The 15905-nt window shown below is 37.1% G+C and overlaps 1 protein-coding gene and 1 non-coding gene across 6 annotated transcripts in view; both read right to left on the bottom strand.

The window, feature by feature from the left end:
* PGAP1 (post-GPI attachment to proteins inositol deacylase 1) overlaps positions 1 to 14412 on the bottom strand; it is an 80509-nt gene extending 66097 nt beyond the window's left edge. For 2 of the 5 annotated variants that reach the window (XM_055572993.1, XM_055572989.1), the window contains exons 1-3: positions 14093 to 14409; positions 8263 to 8416; positions 5223 to 5398 (exon numbers count right to left, since the gene is read on the bottom strand). In XM_055572993.1, coding sequence (XP_055428968.1) covers positions 5223 to 5398; positions 8263 to 8416; positions 14093 to 14239 — 477 coding nt within the window. In that variant the 5' untranslated portion in view covers positions 14240 to 14409. Of the gene's footprint in view, positions 1 to 5222; positions 5399 to 8262; positions 8417 to 14092 lie in introns of all 5 variants that reach the window. The other 3 variants (XM_055572992.1, XM_055572990.1, XM_055572991.1) reach the window with 3 other exon arrangements.
* On the bottom strand, positions 1006 to 1077 carry TRNAC-GCA (transfer RNA cysteine (anticodon GCA)). Its single transcript has one exon. It is a non-coding gene; the product is annotated as a tRNA-Cys (tRNA).
* Positions 14413 to 15905: the final 1493 nt, after the last annotated feature.

Raw genomic sequence — 15905 nt, forward strand, 5'->3', positions numbered from 1 at the left:
GCATTGCAGGCAGATTCTTTACCATCTGAGCCACCAAGGAACCCCTTTTTCTAGTTTGGGTCACCCTTAACTCTTTTTTTTCTCTCACATTTCCCCTCCATACCTGAACTGCCAGCAACTCCTTTTGCCTTTGAGATTTATACCAGTCTGACCATTTCCTATCATTTCCACTGCTATTAACTTGATCCAAACCAAAATTACCTTGCCAAAGTTACTTCAATAGCTTCCTAACTGGTGTCTCTGCTTCTACCTTTACATCCCTTCAGTTTATCCTCAAAAGCACACTGACACCAGAATGATACTGTTATAACCTAAAACAGGGTTAAATGGTAAAGAATTTGTCTGTGAACAAAGGAGACACAGGTTAGATCCCTAGACCAGGAAGATTCCACATGTTGCAAAGCAACTAAGACCGTGGGTCACAACTATTGAGCCTGCGCTACTGAAGCCGGAATGCCTAGAACCCATGCTCTGCAACAAGAGAAGCACTGCAATGAGAAGTCCATGCACTGCAATGGAGAGTAGTCCCTGCTCTCAACTACTAGAGAAAAAGCCCAAGCAGCAACAAAGACCCAGCAGAGCCAAAAATAAATAAAAATTAAAAAGAAAAAAACCTAAAACAGAACACGTTATTCCTTCGTTCAAAAACCTCTTTAGTGGCTTTCTGTATCATTTAATAAAAGGCAAAATTCTTAAAATTGCCTGCAAGACTCTATAAACTACCTTCCTCCCAAACTTTCCTTCTACTAACTTACTGTTCCAGCCATACCAGACTCGTTTTTCCTGAAATACAGGACCCATGTGTTTGCCTCATATATTTGTTTCCTCTTCCTACAGTACTTTCGCTAGGTATCTAAATAGGCTAAGTAAGTAAGTAAGTGAAGTCGCTCAGTCGTGTCTGACTCTTTGCGACCCCATGGACTGTAGCCCACCAGGATTCTCTGTCCATGGGATTCTCCAGGCAAGAATACTGGAGTGGGTTGCCATTTCCTTCTCCAGGGGATCTTCCCAACCCAGGGATCGAACCTGGGTCTCCTGCATTGCAGGCAGATGCTTTAACCTCTGAGCCACCAGGGAAGCCACTCCCTCATGTCCTTAGTTTGTATCAAATTGTCTGTGTCTCAACAGAGGTCTTCACTGGGTGCCCTTATTTATTTATAATTATAGTCTACCTTCAACTACCTATCTCCCTTTTCTGTTTTTAACTCCTGGTATTTATCACAAGAAAGTATGTATTTTTCTTGTTTATGATGTTTTCTGCCTGCCTCTCCCTATTGGAACATAGTTCCATGAGAGCTTAGATTTCTGTTTTATTCATTCCTATATTTGCATGCAGACTCACATGATGAACGAATGTGGTTTCTTCCATCTAAAATGTCTTCTCACTTTCCCATACCCAAGTCATATCCATTCAACAAGACTGAGTTGTCTCTTAATTGTACTTGCTTGTAACAGAAATAATACTTTCTAAAAGCCTCAATTTAAAAGAAAGTCTATTAGTTTTATTAAAAATGTAACATGTATTTGTTAGAGAAAACAAGACAACAACAACAACAAAAAGAACGAAAACAAAGCACCTAATACATAACATTAGAGACACAATTGTTTTTTGGGAAAGACATTTATGGAATTAAATCTCATTTTGAAATCACGTCTAATTTATCTTATCTAATAACTATCAGATATGTAAAAGGTTCTGTTTCATCTTACGGCTCGTTTCATCCTACAATAAGTGTAGATTTAAGCTAAAAAATATTTGAAGTAATTTTATTTTTTTTTTTTTGAAGTAATTTTAAAATGCTGACTTAGGCAACAAATCAAGACACCTAAATTTCATTTTCAAGATACACAGGAATACCAGTGACTGGATGACTGTAGCTTTACAGTTAAGTCTTGAATCAGGCAATGCAGGACCTCCAACTTTGTTCTTTGCCAAGATGGGTCTTTTTTAAAATTATTTGTTGCTTTGATTCTTTCCACATAAGCATATCAATTTTAAAAAAAGAACTACTGGTATTTGATTTGTAGAGCATTAAATCTACTGGTCTATTTGGGGAAAATTTGGGATTACCTTGTAGCTCAGTCGGTAAAGAATCTGCCTGCAGTGCAGGAAACCCAGGTTGGATCCCTGAGTTGGGATGATCCCCTAGAGAAGGAAAATGGCAACCCACTCCAGTATCCTTGCCTGGAAAATCTCATGGACAGAGGAGCCTGGTGGACTGCAGTCCATGGGGTTGCAAAGAGTCGGGCACGACTGAGCGACTAACACTTGGGGAAAATTTACATCTTAATCTTGAGATTTTAAACCATAAAGTTGGTCTGTTCATTTATTTTGGATTTCTTTAATTTCTACCATCAGGGTTTGCAGTTCAGCAGGGTTTGCAGTTTTCAGTGAATAGATCTTGCACATCTTTCACTAAATTTATCCATAAGATTTTTTATACTACTGTAAATGCATTTCAAAACTTCACCTTCCATTTGATCACTGATTTCTAAATACTGACCATTTACCTGTGATTCTGCTAAATTCACTTATGAATCCTAAAACTATACTTCTAACTACTACTTTAATCTTAAAAATTCTGATGACATGTTTTCATTTTAATTCAATTCAAAACATTTTCAAATTTCACCTGTGATCTTCTTTTTAACCTCTGGGTTATCTAGAGGTCATTTCCAAACATTGGATGATTTTCCAGATATCTTTTGTTGAGATTTCTAATTTAATTCTGTTATGTTCAGAAAATAAACCCTGTATGACTTCAATCCTGACAGAGACTTGTTTTATGGCTTAATATATGGCATATCTTAGTAAATGTTCCATGTGCACTGAAAGAGATCATAGTTTGTTCAGTTGTTGGGTGTGGCCTATAAATATCAGTAAGCCCAGCTTGTTTCTACAGTTGTTGGGCATGTTCTATAAATGTCAACAGGTCAAGCTGATTAACAGTGTTAAAATCTTCTATAGTTTACTGGTTTTCTATTTATTTCATCAATTATTGAGAGAGGATTGTTGAAATTATCAACTCTAATTGTGAATTTACATATTTTTCCTCTAGTTTGTTAATTCTGCTTCATCAACTTGGAAGCTCTGTTACTAGGTGCATACTCCCTTGAGATTCTTGGCCTTCTTGATGAGCTGACTCTTATCACCAAGAAATGTCCCTCTTTTTCAATGTAATATCCTTTGTCCTAGAATCTATTTAATTGATATTAAGATTGCCATGCTAACTTTCATACTATCTGTATTTGTATGTGTATTTTTTCCATTCCTTTACATTTCTTAATCAGGATTTTTACATCTAAAATGGCTTTTGCTTTCCAGTACTCAGATTAGCATATAGTTTGGTGGGTCTTGTTTTTTAATCCAGTCTGACAAGATCTTTCTTTTATTGGAGTGTTTAATCCATCTACAATTAATATAATTATTGATAGCTGCACTGAACTCTATCATCTTGCCATTTGTTTTCTGTTTGTCCCATTTGTCTTTCGGTTCTTTCCTTTCAGACTGAATACATTTTATTGTACTTCACTGATACTGCATTTTTTACAAATCAAAGGTCTATGGCAACTTTGCACTGAACAAGTCTATTGGTGCCATTTTCCAATAATATTTATTCACTTTGTGTCACATTTTTTATAATTATTGCAATGTTTCAAACTTTTCCATTTTATTTGTTACAGTGAGCTGTGTGATCACTGACCTTTGATATTACTACTATGAAGGTTCAAATGATGGTCAGCATTTCTTAGCAATATTTTAAAATTAAGGTATGCACATTTTTAAAAACATGACGCTATCACACACACTTGATAGTCCACGGTATACTGCAAACATAACTTTATATGAACTAGACCCCCCAAAATTCATGAGACTTGCTTAACTGCAGTATCTGCTTTATTGCAGCACTCTGGAACCGAACCTGCAGTATCTCTGAAGTAGATCTGTATTTCTCTTCCATTTGCTCTTTAGCTGCATCTCCTTTTTTGTTGTTACTCTAGAAATTACAATATACAACCTTATCAGTCTATCATGAATTAACATTACACTTCTTACTGTAGTGGAATAATTCTATTTATTCCTCTTCCTATCTTTTCACCATTAGTATATATTTTCCTTCTAAATAAATTATAAACCTCATAATGAATTCATTACTGGAAATAAATTTTTTAACCTTTTAATTCTGAACCAATTAGACACTGGCTCTCTAATCCTAACCCTTCCTCCTTGGTATGCTATTGCCTTGTATTGCCCTGTGCATACAAAATGTAGCACTCAAAGACTGAAAGAATCAAATTTCTAGAGCTCCTATCTATGCCTAGTTCTTGGTTCTCTTCTCCTACTCTGACCACAAATCTAGCCATTTCTGTAGTCCCAAATGCCAACCTCTGCCTTCTTCAGCTTAGTGATGTCAATTTGCTCTGTTTCATCTCTAAGAATTTACCCCATGGTCTGGAAAATGCTTCCAGGCAGAAAGCTGGGCCCTCATGGAGCTCCCATCACATGTTTTCCCTCTTTCAGTGATCATGGTCCTTTACCATTTGGTTGTCCAACATCTGAAAACATGTGCTTCAGATAGTTTCACTAGTTTTATAATTGTTTATATATGGAAGTGGTCTACTCTGCGGCTGCTGCTGCTGCTAGTACCAGTTATTTAGACAATTAGAATTAACAAACTAGAGGAAAAAAATAGGTAATTTCACAATTAGAGTTGATAATTTAAACAAATCCATACTAATGGATTTAGGAAATGCACTGCACTTCTAATTTGTATATAAAGGAAAAAAAAATTTGTTTTCCAAAAATTCACAAGAAAGAGTTCCTGTAAACTGAATTTGAACTTCAAAACCCACGACTGAATTCAATGCAATAGAATTTCACACAAAAAAACCTTTGTGCCACCTTTGCTTCAACTTCTCTGTGTGTGTATGTGTGTGTGTACACACACAACTCTTTGAACCTCATGGACTGTAGCCTGCCAGGCTCCTCTGTCCATGGAATTTGCAAGGCAAGAATACTGGTATAGCAGCCATTTCCTACTCCAGCAGATCTTCCTGACCTAGGGCTCAAACCTGTATCTCCTGTACTGGCAGGTGGATTCTTTACTGCTGAGCCATCTGGGAAGCTCATGTAAACAAATAATTTAAAATATGCTGAGTCTCTTCAACAAACAAAGATACCAGTAGGCTGATCACCATTGATTTGCATGATTATCTCATACCTTATAGAGCTTGAGAATTGTTTTAATGCATTCATGCACAAACTTGGTCTGTTTCTGAAGACTTCCACCATACAGTGCCACCAGTTCTTCATTGAAATTCACGCTAAAGAAGTCAAAGTGGTATTTGAAGTCAATGTCTTCGGCTTTTCTAAGCGCAATAGAGCCAATAGAACGAACTGCAGAGGAAAAGGATTAAGTGCATATGAAATAAAAATTTTTAAAGTTTCTTCTATTCTAAAGCTTCAAAGTCTCTTAACAAATAACTATCTCACACTCTGAAAAAAACCTATTTCAGGGTGACATCGTTAATAATATCACTTTAGAAGAACAAACCCACCTAGCCAATTGTGTGTCTTGTTCTATAAATTTTTAAAAATTAAATATAAAGTGAATGGTTCATTCATTCTCTACCTGTTTCCCCTTCAGCAGGGGCAACAACAGCTAAAAGGGAAGAAAGGAATCCTTGCGCAATAAGAAGTAGGAACTTTGTCAAATTTGAGGATTTTAAGAGTGAGAAAATCCTACAAGAAATGTCTGCTCATTACAGCTCATCACAGTGGTTTTAAATACTCATGGAAGATTTGTCCTTTTTTCTTACACATGACATCACTGTAAGTAAATCTTGTCATGCTCTACCTTCTAAATATTTCCCCAATCAAGCCTTCTTCACCACTTCCACCACTACCTTCCTAATCCAAGCATCATCATCTCTTGCCTGAACTACTCTAATAATTTCCTAAACAGGCTCTCTGCTTCTACCGTTGAACGTTGTGATAAAGCATATACATGTATGTAAGTAATATACATATATTGTGATAAATATGTCACATATACTATACATATATAGTGATAAAGTGTGTGTATATATATATGTATAGAAACAATTTTTTAAGTTGCTGGTCTCTTAATTTCAAATGTAATTCCCATTTCCCACAATTATACTCTCTAGGTTTTAGGTTTAGTAAACAAAACATTTGTTTGCCACTCCATTTTTTTAAACATATATAATTCACAAACTATGTAACTCATTGTGCAAAGCATACAATTTAATTATATTTTTCATAGTCAGAGGTATACATCGTTTTCTGCAATCTAACTTCAGACATTTTTTAATCACTCCCAAAAGAAAACCCTTTACTCATTAGCAGTTACTCTTCATTATTCTCTTCCTCCTAATTCCTAGAAAGCACTAATATATATGTATGTGTGTGTGTGTGTGTGTGTGTGTGTGTGTGTGTGTATAAAACTGAATCACTTTGCTGTATACCTGTAACTAACACAACACTGTAAATCAACTATTCTTCAATTTTTTAAAAGATCTAAGATAAAAAATCAGTAAAAGTTACTTTTACTAGATTAAAAAAAAATGTTAAGCGGAAGAAGCCAGTCACAGAATAATATACACTGAGTGATTACAGTGAAAAGTTTAAAACAGCCCCAAATTGGGACTTCCTTGGTGGTCCAGTAGTTAAAACTTGATGCATCCACTGCAGGGGACACAGGTTCAATCCCTGGTTGGGAAACTAAGAGTCCACACACTGAGTGGCAAGGCCAAAAATAAAAATAATAATAAAATAAAAAATATCAGCTCCTCTTTAAAAAAAAATTTCCTTAATAGCCCCAAATAAGTAGAATGAATTAGAGATGCACACTAAGATGCTAAAACTATAAAGAAAGTAAAGAAAATGACTACCTTAAACTTAGGATTGTGGCTTCATCTAGAAGGGAGGGAGGGAGTTTTAGTCAGGCAAGGGCACATAGGGGCCCTTCCAGGGCGCTGACGACCTTCTACTTCTTGACTTGAGTATGGCCCCTGGGTACTCACTCTATAATCATTTTTAACCAAATAGTGATAGTCTACACATTTTTCTGTTTATGTGTTATACTTCAAATACAATGATTAAATTTTAAAAATCAGAGTTTATAATTTCCTACCCAACCTCTCCAATAGTTATCCATCACATTTAAATCAAAATTCTAAGTCTCTTCCACAGCTTTTATGATACAGCCTGTGGCTACTTTTCCATCCTCATCACTTTTCACTTTCTCTAGTCTCAGTAGCCTTGAATGCACCAAACATGTTCCTGCTTCCACGTCTTCCCTGAAACAGTACCATACCTTAGTCCCTTGCCATACTCAGGCCTCTGCTCAAAATGTCATCTCCTCATACTGGCCACTTCATCTAGTCACCTCTTGACCTTGTTTATCCTTTATCCCTTACTCGTTTATTTTTCTAACTTTTAACATTACTGGTATACGAATATCTAGAATACTACCTAATATCTAAAACACTGCTTGGCTCATGGTAGGTACCTCATAAATATTTGCTAGCTAAATAGATAAACATGTAAGTAATTATACTTTGTTGCTGTTCGGTCGCTAAGTTGTGTCCAACTCTTTGCAACCTCATGGACTACAGCACACCAGGCTTCCCTGTCCTTTACTATCTCCCGGAGTAATACTAAATGTTGAAATAATTCTATTCTCATTATATAAAAGAACACATCATTTTTTTTAACAATAAAAAAGGGATTTTAGCTGAAATTACTTCTACATTGCTTGACTGTTACACTAGGAATAACTGCTATATTTCAATTTGGAATATGTACACAAATCTTCCCCAACCCCACCTTTCTGTGTTTGCCTCTGTATTTCTAGATCTAATTTAAATAGCTCCAAAAGAAAGAAATCAATCTCCTCTCCTGCTCAGCAAAACTTAAACCACCGATTTACTTCTCTAGTCAATACTTTAGGTTCTCTTTTGTGTACCCTCAATTTCTAACATAAACCTCTTACCTCTGCTGATTCCCAAATCCCTGTATCATCTATTTATCATCATCTTATCTTCTCCTACTTATTCTCTGCAAAGTGGCTTTCAACTTTTTTTTTTTTTATATACTTGTCACATACTTCTCTCAGATAAAATGTCATATATTTGTGTCTCCCAGTATGTGTAGTGAAGTAGTTAATGCAGAGTATGTATCTGAATTAATTCTTCAACTGAATTTCACAGCTTTCAAAATTTATTTTTGAGACTTACCTTGCTTATAACTTCCAGCATTACCAGGAAGAAAGAGAACAGGAATACCCGTTAAAGGGAGAACTTTGTGTTCTTCAGCATAGGACCCTTCTCCATAAAGATACAATTCATACGCAGGATAGCGTTTTGCCAGTTTCTTTGGAAGTTCAATTTTCTATAGGAAAGAGAAAGCAATTTCACTTTAATCTGTTTTAGTAATACAATTCAGTCTCACTATATCCAATTCTGAATTATACAAATTTGAAACAATACAATATAAAAACATTACTGATGATAAAAACTACACTTAATGAACAACAAAGTTCTACTTTTAGTTTACACATATGAAGCATCCGTCTTGAATTGTATGAGTTTTAAACCATGTAGTCTTAAAGAAAACATAAAATGAGACTACTTAAAATTCTAATAAATAGAAATTACTCAAAATAGCTGCTGACAAGAGAAAAGTACTGGTTTATGTCAACATGCTCCATGTTAACATAATTGAAAATGCATTAAATTTAGTATCACTTATCAATTATACTTAGAAATGATAAAAGCTTTCCATTATTAAATGAATTCTTTTTTGCTATTTTAAACTGTTTTGTAATGTCTCTCTCCTTTTACTCAGGTCCTAACATATACTCCAAGCTGTTGTATCATTCAAAGGAAAGTAAGTTTGTTTTATAATGCAACTTTCCTACCTCTCAACTTAATACGCTTGACCTACAATGTACTTAACAAATTAATCTGAATCCTACAGCCATGACTTGGTCAAGACATGGACAGTCTTCTCACCACAAACATTCCAATGAATTAGCACCTGTTTCAGTTTTCATGGACCTGGTGCATGGTTTGTCAGCGAGCCTAAAACTACTCTGCAATTCATATTATTATTTACCAAATGAGCAGTAATTGACATTTCTTTCAACAAAATATAAATGAAGTCTTAATGTCACCCCCAAAAGGTAGGCATCTATAAAATTAGTAGTAAAGCATAAGATCTTCTTCTGCTCCTTTTTTTTTCTTTTTCTCTTTTACCCTTAAGGGATAGACACCATTAAGGGCTTCCCTGGTGGCTCAGACAGTAAAGAATCTGCCTGCAATGCAGGAGACCCGGCTTAGATCCCTGAGTTGGGAATATCCCCTGGAGAAGAGAATGGCAACCCACTTCAGTATTCTTGTCTGGAGAACTCCATGGACAGAGGAGCCTGGTGGGCTACAGTCCATGAGGTCACAAAGAGTTGGACACGACTGAGCAGCTAACACTGAGACTAACTGAGAGACCATTAAAAATAAAGCCAGTTATACTGAAAGTAGATTTTATTTAAAGAGACATCAAGAGATTTAATGATCTAGCAGTTATAGATCCTTTGGAGAAGGAAATGGTAACCCACTCCAGTACTCTTGCCTGGAAAATCCCATGGACAGAGGAGCCTGGTAGGCTATAGTCCATGGGGTCACAAAGAGTCAGACATGACTGAGTGACTAAACTAAACTAGTCATGTACACGTGCTTGGTAAAAATTTTAACTACTGAGTGAATTTTGAAAATTGTAAATGGGTAATGACTACTGAAAAAAATCACTGTTCTAAAAAGAATAATTCTGATCATTTATGCAAATTCCTGAATATTTGAGGATGGCACCATAAACAATCTGTGCCAATAACACCATGAAAACAACTTGAGAGACTGTGAGCTTGTTGTTTAAGTTACTAGCAACTTTATCTCCTCAAATATTCAAAATACAGAGATATCAACTATTTGCTTTAAGATGTGTTTATTTAACTCAACTCAAATTAGTCCCAATATTAATTATGCACAGTACATAATCAAAAATAAAAAGGATGCAATATTTTGTTCTTTAGGTATAAATTATGCAAGGAAAAAAATGAGAGAACAAGGGAACAGTTATCTTAACTTCTTATAATTTAGCACACTATTTGAGATAGTAGCACACATGCAGTAGGTTCTTTTTAGGACGGTGACTAAACAAAGTTTTGAACGAGTTCAAAACTAACTAAGAAGGATAAACAATCAAATATATCCAAAAAAGTATTTAATTCCCTGGAGTCAGAAAAATAAGCAAAAGAATATTATTTGATAAATTTCATAATCCACTATTATAAAAGCAATTTTATAGTGAGACAATGTACATTTAAAAATATGACTGCATATAATATGGAAAAGAAAAAAGCATAAAGATGGAAAAAAAGACATAGAACAAAAACATAAAGTGGGAATCATAGGCAATGGCAAAACTGTGTTTCCAACAAAATTCAAGTTGGGAGTAAATGGCAGGAAAAGACAGGAAGGGTATTGCCTCGATTGAGGACAGAAAAGATATAGGTACACAAAAAGGATGATGTTTAAAAAACAGAAGATGGTCAAGGAGTTTAAAAAAAGAAAATATTTATAGCAACAGGACTCCAATATATTTTAAATTGATTATTTTAAATGAGAACTCTCCCCTACCAAAGACTAACAATCCATAGTCCATACTGCTGTCAAGAAATAACCTTGTTAAAATATATAGCTTATGTGTTTCTTCACTACACACACAGATGATAAACACTTGAGAGGTCCTTTAAAACCTGGTTCTAATTATTCTTACCTACTTCCTTATAACTTATATATGCCATATTTTAAATGTTTTAATATGTTCCAAAATTCAAGATTCAACACGGTATATACTGAAAAAGCTCTACTACCCTTGGGTTCATTAGTTATCCAATTACCTACTCAGAAGGCAATCAATGTTAGCAGTTTGTGCTTCCAGAAGTAGTTTACATGTACAATATACACAAATATAAGCAAATGTGTCTTAGGTTATTTTCTCCTTTTCATAAAAATGATAACATAATATAAATACTACTTATGGAATAGTATCCTGGTGCCTTCCTACCTTCACAAATGTTCTTTATTCCTGCAATTTTCTTGTTTCGGCACTGTGTGAACTACATACATATCCTACATTGCCCAGTACACAACCTCTTCTCTATAACCGTTGACTACCCAAGATGAACATGGCTGTTCTCTTCTGTGAAGAGCCTTGTACATACTCTTACAGTGAAATTATAATGTTCAACACATATTTTGCCTATTCATTTCATTCCTGTCTCCCTCATTATACTTTAAAGACAAATTTAAAGGCACAACATCTGATTTATCTCTAATTCCTCCTCACCCAAATCCCATATCTAAAATTTACTTACACAGAGAAGTCATTAAATGATATACTAAATAAACATCACACTTAGTAACAAAATAAGTGATTTTCATTTCCCAATATCAGCATTTCCTTTCATAGAGGAAGTGACATATCTACAGTCAAATAAATTATTGTATGAAAAAAAACAACACAGATGTTTTTGTCTCAAATTCTACAATTTGGCTAAAATGTAAGGCAAAAGCTTTCATGGGTAATGTATATTTTGCCTGGTAGGTTTGTGAGATGTTCAACTAACTCTGAATAAGTGAATATAGGAAAACCAAAGGTAGAGGATCAAGAAATAATAAAAAAAAATTTTAATTCAAAACAATTTTTAGGGTTTCAAATTCCTGTGCCACATTTTATTTTTAGAGTGGAAAATAAAACTGAGCATGTTTCAACCAACCTTTTAAATGCCTCTAAAATTCTGCTAAAGAATATGTAAACAAGAAGTAAAAAAAGAAGAAAAGCATCAAGAAAGAGAAAAAAAAAAAACAGTAACTAGGATATTCCATACGCTGGATACCAATGTGTGAACAATTAGAGCTTAATATAAAATATAACTAAAAGCAATATAAAAATATGTTTAGAATACTTTAAACAAATAATTGGTTCTTAATAGAAAGCCCCCAGTTATCCAGAAATCTCAATTATACTCAAAATGACTCATTTCTGTAGGCAGCTTCTGCAACCTAGTGTGCACAATAAAATGAAGAGTCAAACACAAATACTGTAATGAATAAACACTTTTTACACCATAAAGATAAACATTTATTGAAAATGTGTATCAAAACTCCTGCCACTCTAATATTACAGTACTAACGTATTATTAACGTAAGTATAAAACCTCAAAAATAAATAAACCCCCAAACAGCAAAAATAAATAAGACTATTCAACAACAACAAAAAAACCCAAACAGCTTTTTTGCATTAGCTACACTAATTTTCTGTGTCTTTCCAGTCAATATTATGCTGCTTTGTTCCCAACACTAAGTGATTTCTACTACTTGAAATGTTAAGATAGCTTCAATAATTGTGGATAATCCAAAAATAAATGGGAATTAGTACTGTATTGTTTCCATTTTAACTAAATTCTTCAATGCAGTACAAAACTAAAACGACCTATTTCAATCTACTGGGAGTTTTCTAATTAAACCAAAGAAAAATAAAAGATTATAAAGGCTCTATTTTCAGTTTTTAAAAAATTTAAACTAAAAGCCCATATATTTAACTATATGCAGCCTCTGATAAACATAAACCAGCATATTCATTTAGAAATTAAAAGACCACTGTAATATGCTAAAATCTGTTCGCTCAATAGTATCTGATATCAAAAGCTTCCATATAAGCACTGATCCAAGGTAAAGATCTCAAAACAAATCAAATCTCAATCCCACGCAAGGTAGATATCAAAACAAATGAAATCTAAATTTGAATTTTGCCCATGGGAAAGAATGTTCTTCAGCAATTTAAATCTTAAGTAGTTTTAAGATCTAAAAAATAGCAGGATAATCAAATAATATTCCTCCATAATGACCTGTACACGGCAACAACCAGGATCTGCATCCCTCACCTCAAATAAATTTTCTATGGTTTTAAATGCATCTTATCAGTATGTATTATAGTACACATACTTTTTACGGTAGGGAGTTATCATTAAAATATATATTCCATAATTAGGAGATGCATTTAGAAAGGAAAGAATCATTCCGGTGAAATTTCTTTGGATGCCTGTGTAATTTGTCACTCTTTTTACAGCTGGTCATGAATGAAATTCTAGAGTCTACTATGCTGAACCGATAAAGCAACTGTGACTGAAAATATCGAAAACATAAAGAAAGGTGGGGGCGGAGAGATAGAAAGAAGGGCCGGGTCTTTTTAAAATTCCAAATACAGGGAGAAAACAAAACCACCACCAGGAAATAGATTTTACATTCAACCGGTAAGGGGCGACACGCCTCTATACAGGAAGCAAGCACAGGCACCGACCCAGGACCTGCAAGACTAGGGGGCTCCGCAAAACCTTCCCAGGAGAGAAATGAGTTAGTTCCTCATTTACTTACTCATCAGGTTAGCCTTTCACATACAGGTAAATCCCTGAAGTCTCTAAAGCAGACCTGGGAACTATCTAGGCAATATACGCTCTGTAGAAGCTTGGTTCCCTTCTAGAAAAGCAAGAGCTGACACTCAAACTACTGGGCGGGAGGGGAAGAATTTCGGCGTGTGGGAAGCAAAGGAGGGCTCGGAGCACCTGTTAAGGCAGGAAGGATGGGAGGAAGGATTTGGGGAAAGGGACTGGAGCTGAGTATCCGGGGATGAGGGGCGTCGGGCCCGGCCCTTCTCTGCTCGGGATTCGGGACCGCGAACGGGGCGGAGGAACTGGGAGCAACCTCGAGGGGGGCGGGGGGGGATGCTCCGGGAACCATCTATCAAGGACCCCACCGAGAAGACAGGACACAAAGGGCAAGAGAAGGGGATCGCGGGGGGCTGCGAAGTATTATGGGGCCAAGAAAGCAGAGACGCAGTAGGGGTAAGGGGAAGGGAGAGGCGCGGGGAGCCGAGGCAGGGGAAACGCACCGAAGGGTAAGGCTGGAGGGGCCCGAGCCTTGGAGCGGCCACGAAGGGAGGGCAGAACCTCACCTGATACTCCGGGTACTCAAACATGTAGCTCATACTGCACTTATTTTCCTCAAAGCCGAAGAAGACGTCCCATAGCCCCAGGGTGGCCATGAAGACCATGAGGGCATAAAACGCCAGGTTCCAGAGATTGACAGAGTGGAGTAACATGATGCCTCCCCCACTATAGCCGTGGGGCCCTCAGCCCTGACCGAGGGAGCAGAAGAACGTCCCGCTGCCCGCGCGGGAGCGAAACCCGAGCCGCGCGCGCCTGCGTGGACGCCCGGCCTGCCCGCGCGCGCGCGCCGCGCGTTGCGCCTGCGCGCAGCCTCTCAAAACCTTCCAGCCCAGCGTCTCCCTGCGAGAGCGGAGGCGGCGTTTGCCGCGGGAGCGCGAATCTGAGGACTGAGAAAAGAGAGCGCGGAGTGGGCTGGGCTGGAGGGTGAGGTGAGGAAGGAGAGGGCGCAAGGAAAAGGAAAAGGAGGAAAGGGAAGGGGAGGGCAATGAGAGGCCGGCTGGAAAGAAAGAAGAGCGGTAAAGGGGGGACGAGAGAGGCGTGGGAGAGCGCGGAAGTCCTGGAGCCGAGGAGAGGGAAGGACTGAGAGTGGGCGTCTGGTGGGCTAACCTGAAGAGAGAGAGAGGCGATTAACGATGGTGAGCCGACCAGGCATGGGGAGGGGAGACATCAGACCCCGGGGACCATCAGCTGTAACGTCGCGAACATTTCTCCCTGTGCAGCTTAAAAACCCTAACCGTTCAATTTGAGACGCCTCAGGCCTCCGCAATTTCGGTTCTCCCAGCGGTGGTGGAGTACACCCACAGGACCGGTTAGTTTAAACAGAGATCAAAGGGCGTTTTCTCCCCATCCTTGACCGCCGAAGTCGGCCCAGTAGGCAACAGTGCTTAAAAAGCACGGGCTCATAAAAAGCCACCAGCAGGTCGACGAGATTCTAGTCTTGGTATAAGATAACAGACTGAATCAAAAAGCATCGTTGGTCTTTAAATAATGTTATCAAATTTTTCCATTAAAACTGATGCAACCGATAGGTATCTGTGTGATCAATTTGTCGCTAACTTGCCTTACTCCTCAGAACCTCCACCTCTTCGGAAATTGGTTACACATTAACATATGGAGACAAATTCCCTCAAGCTTCCACTCAGATTCCTTCAAGTGACTTAATTCATTTAAATGAATTTCAGTTTGGTTTTGCACAAAAGGGTAAAAAAGTAGCTCATAAACCATTCATAATCACGTATAGCAGCTTCAAAACACTGAAATTGTTAGTAGTTAGAAAGACAGAGTAGCACCCTCTAAAGCTGACCCAAGAGCAAATAACTGTGTGTGTGTGTGTGTGTGTGTGGCTAACTACAAAATTATTCTTATCATTATTTTTGGTACTGACTGAATTTCATTCCACTTGGGCTGATTTTCTGTGCAGATGAAGTGTGGCTATGATATGTAAAATAATTTTAAAACTAAAAGGAAGCTTATAGTTTATCTCATATGATACCATGATATTCATATGTTCAGAGCACCTGGTGTCTGGCGTGGAATTAGGAATTTGTGTGGGGTATAAGGAGTTATTTGGGAAAGGATTTAAATTATACATTAAAAATGGAGTGCTCAATAGCCTGGGATCTTGAGAACATCACAGGCAGGATATCTGCTCCTTGTTTCCCCTAGCATATCATCATCAGCACAAATAAACCAAGGGTGAAGCTGCACTCACATCTGTTTATCTCAGTGCCTCAAACTTAATGTACATATGAGTTACTTGGAGATTATAAAGCAGATTCTGGGTTTCCTTTATGGCTCAGTGGTAAAGAATCTGCCTAC

This window comes from Bubalus kerabau, chromosome 3 (assembly GCF_029407905.1).
Source record: "Bubalus kerabau isolate K-KA32 ecotype Philippines breed swamp buffalo chromosome 3, PCC_UOA_SB_1v2, whole genome shotgun sequence".
In the NCBI taxonomy this organism is placed as follows: Eukaryota; Metazoa; Chordata; class Mammalia; order Artiodactyla; family Bovidae; genus Bubalus; species Bubalus kerabau.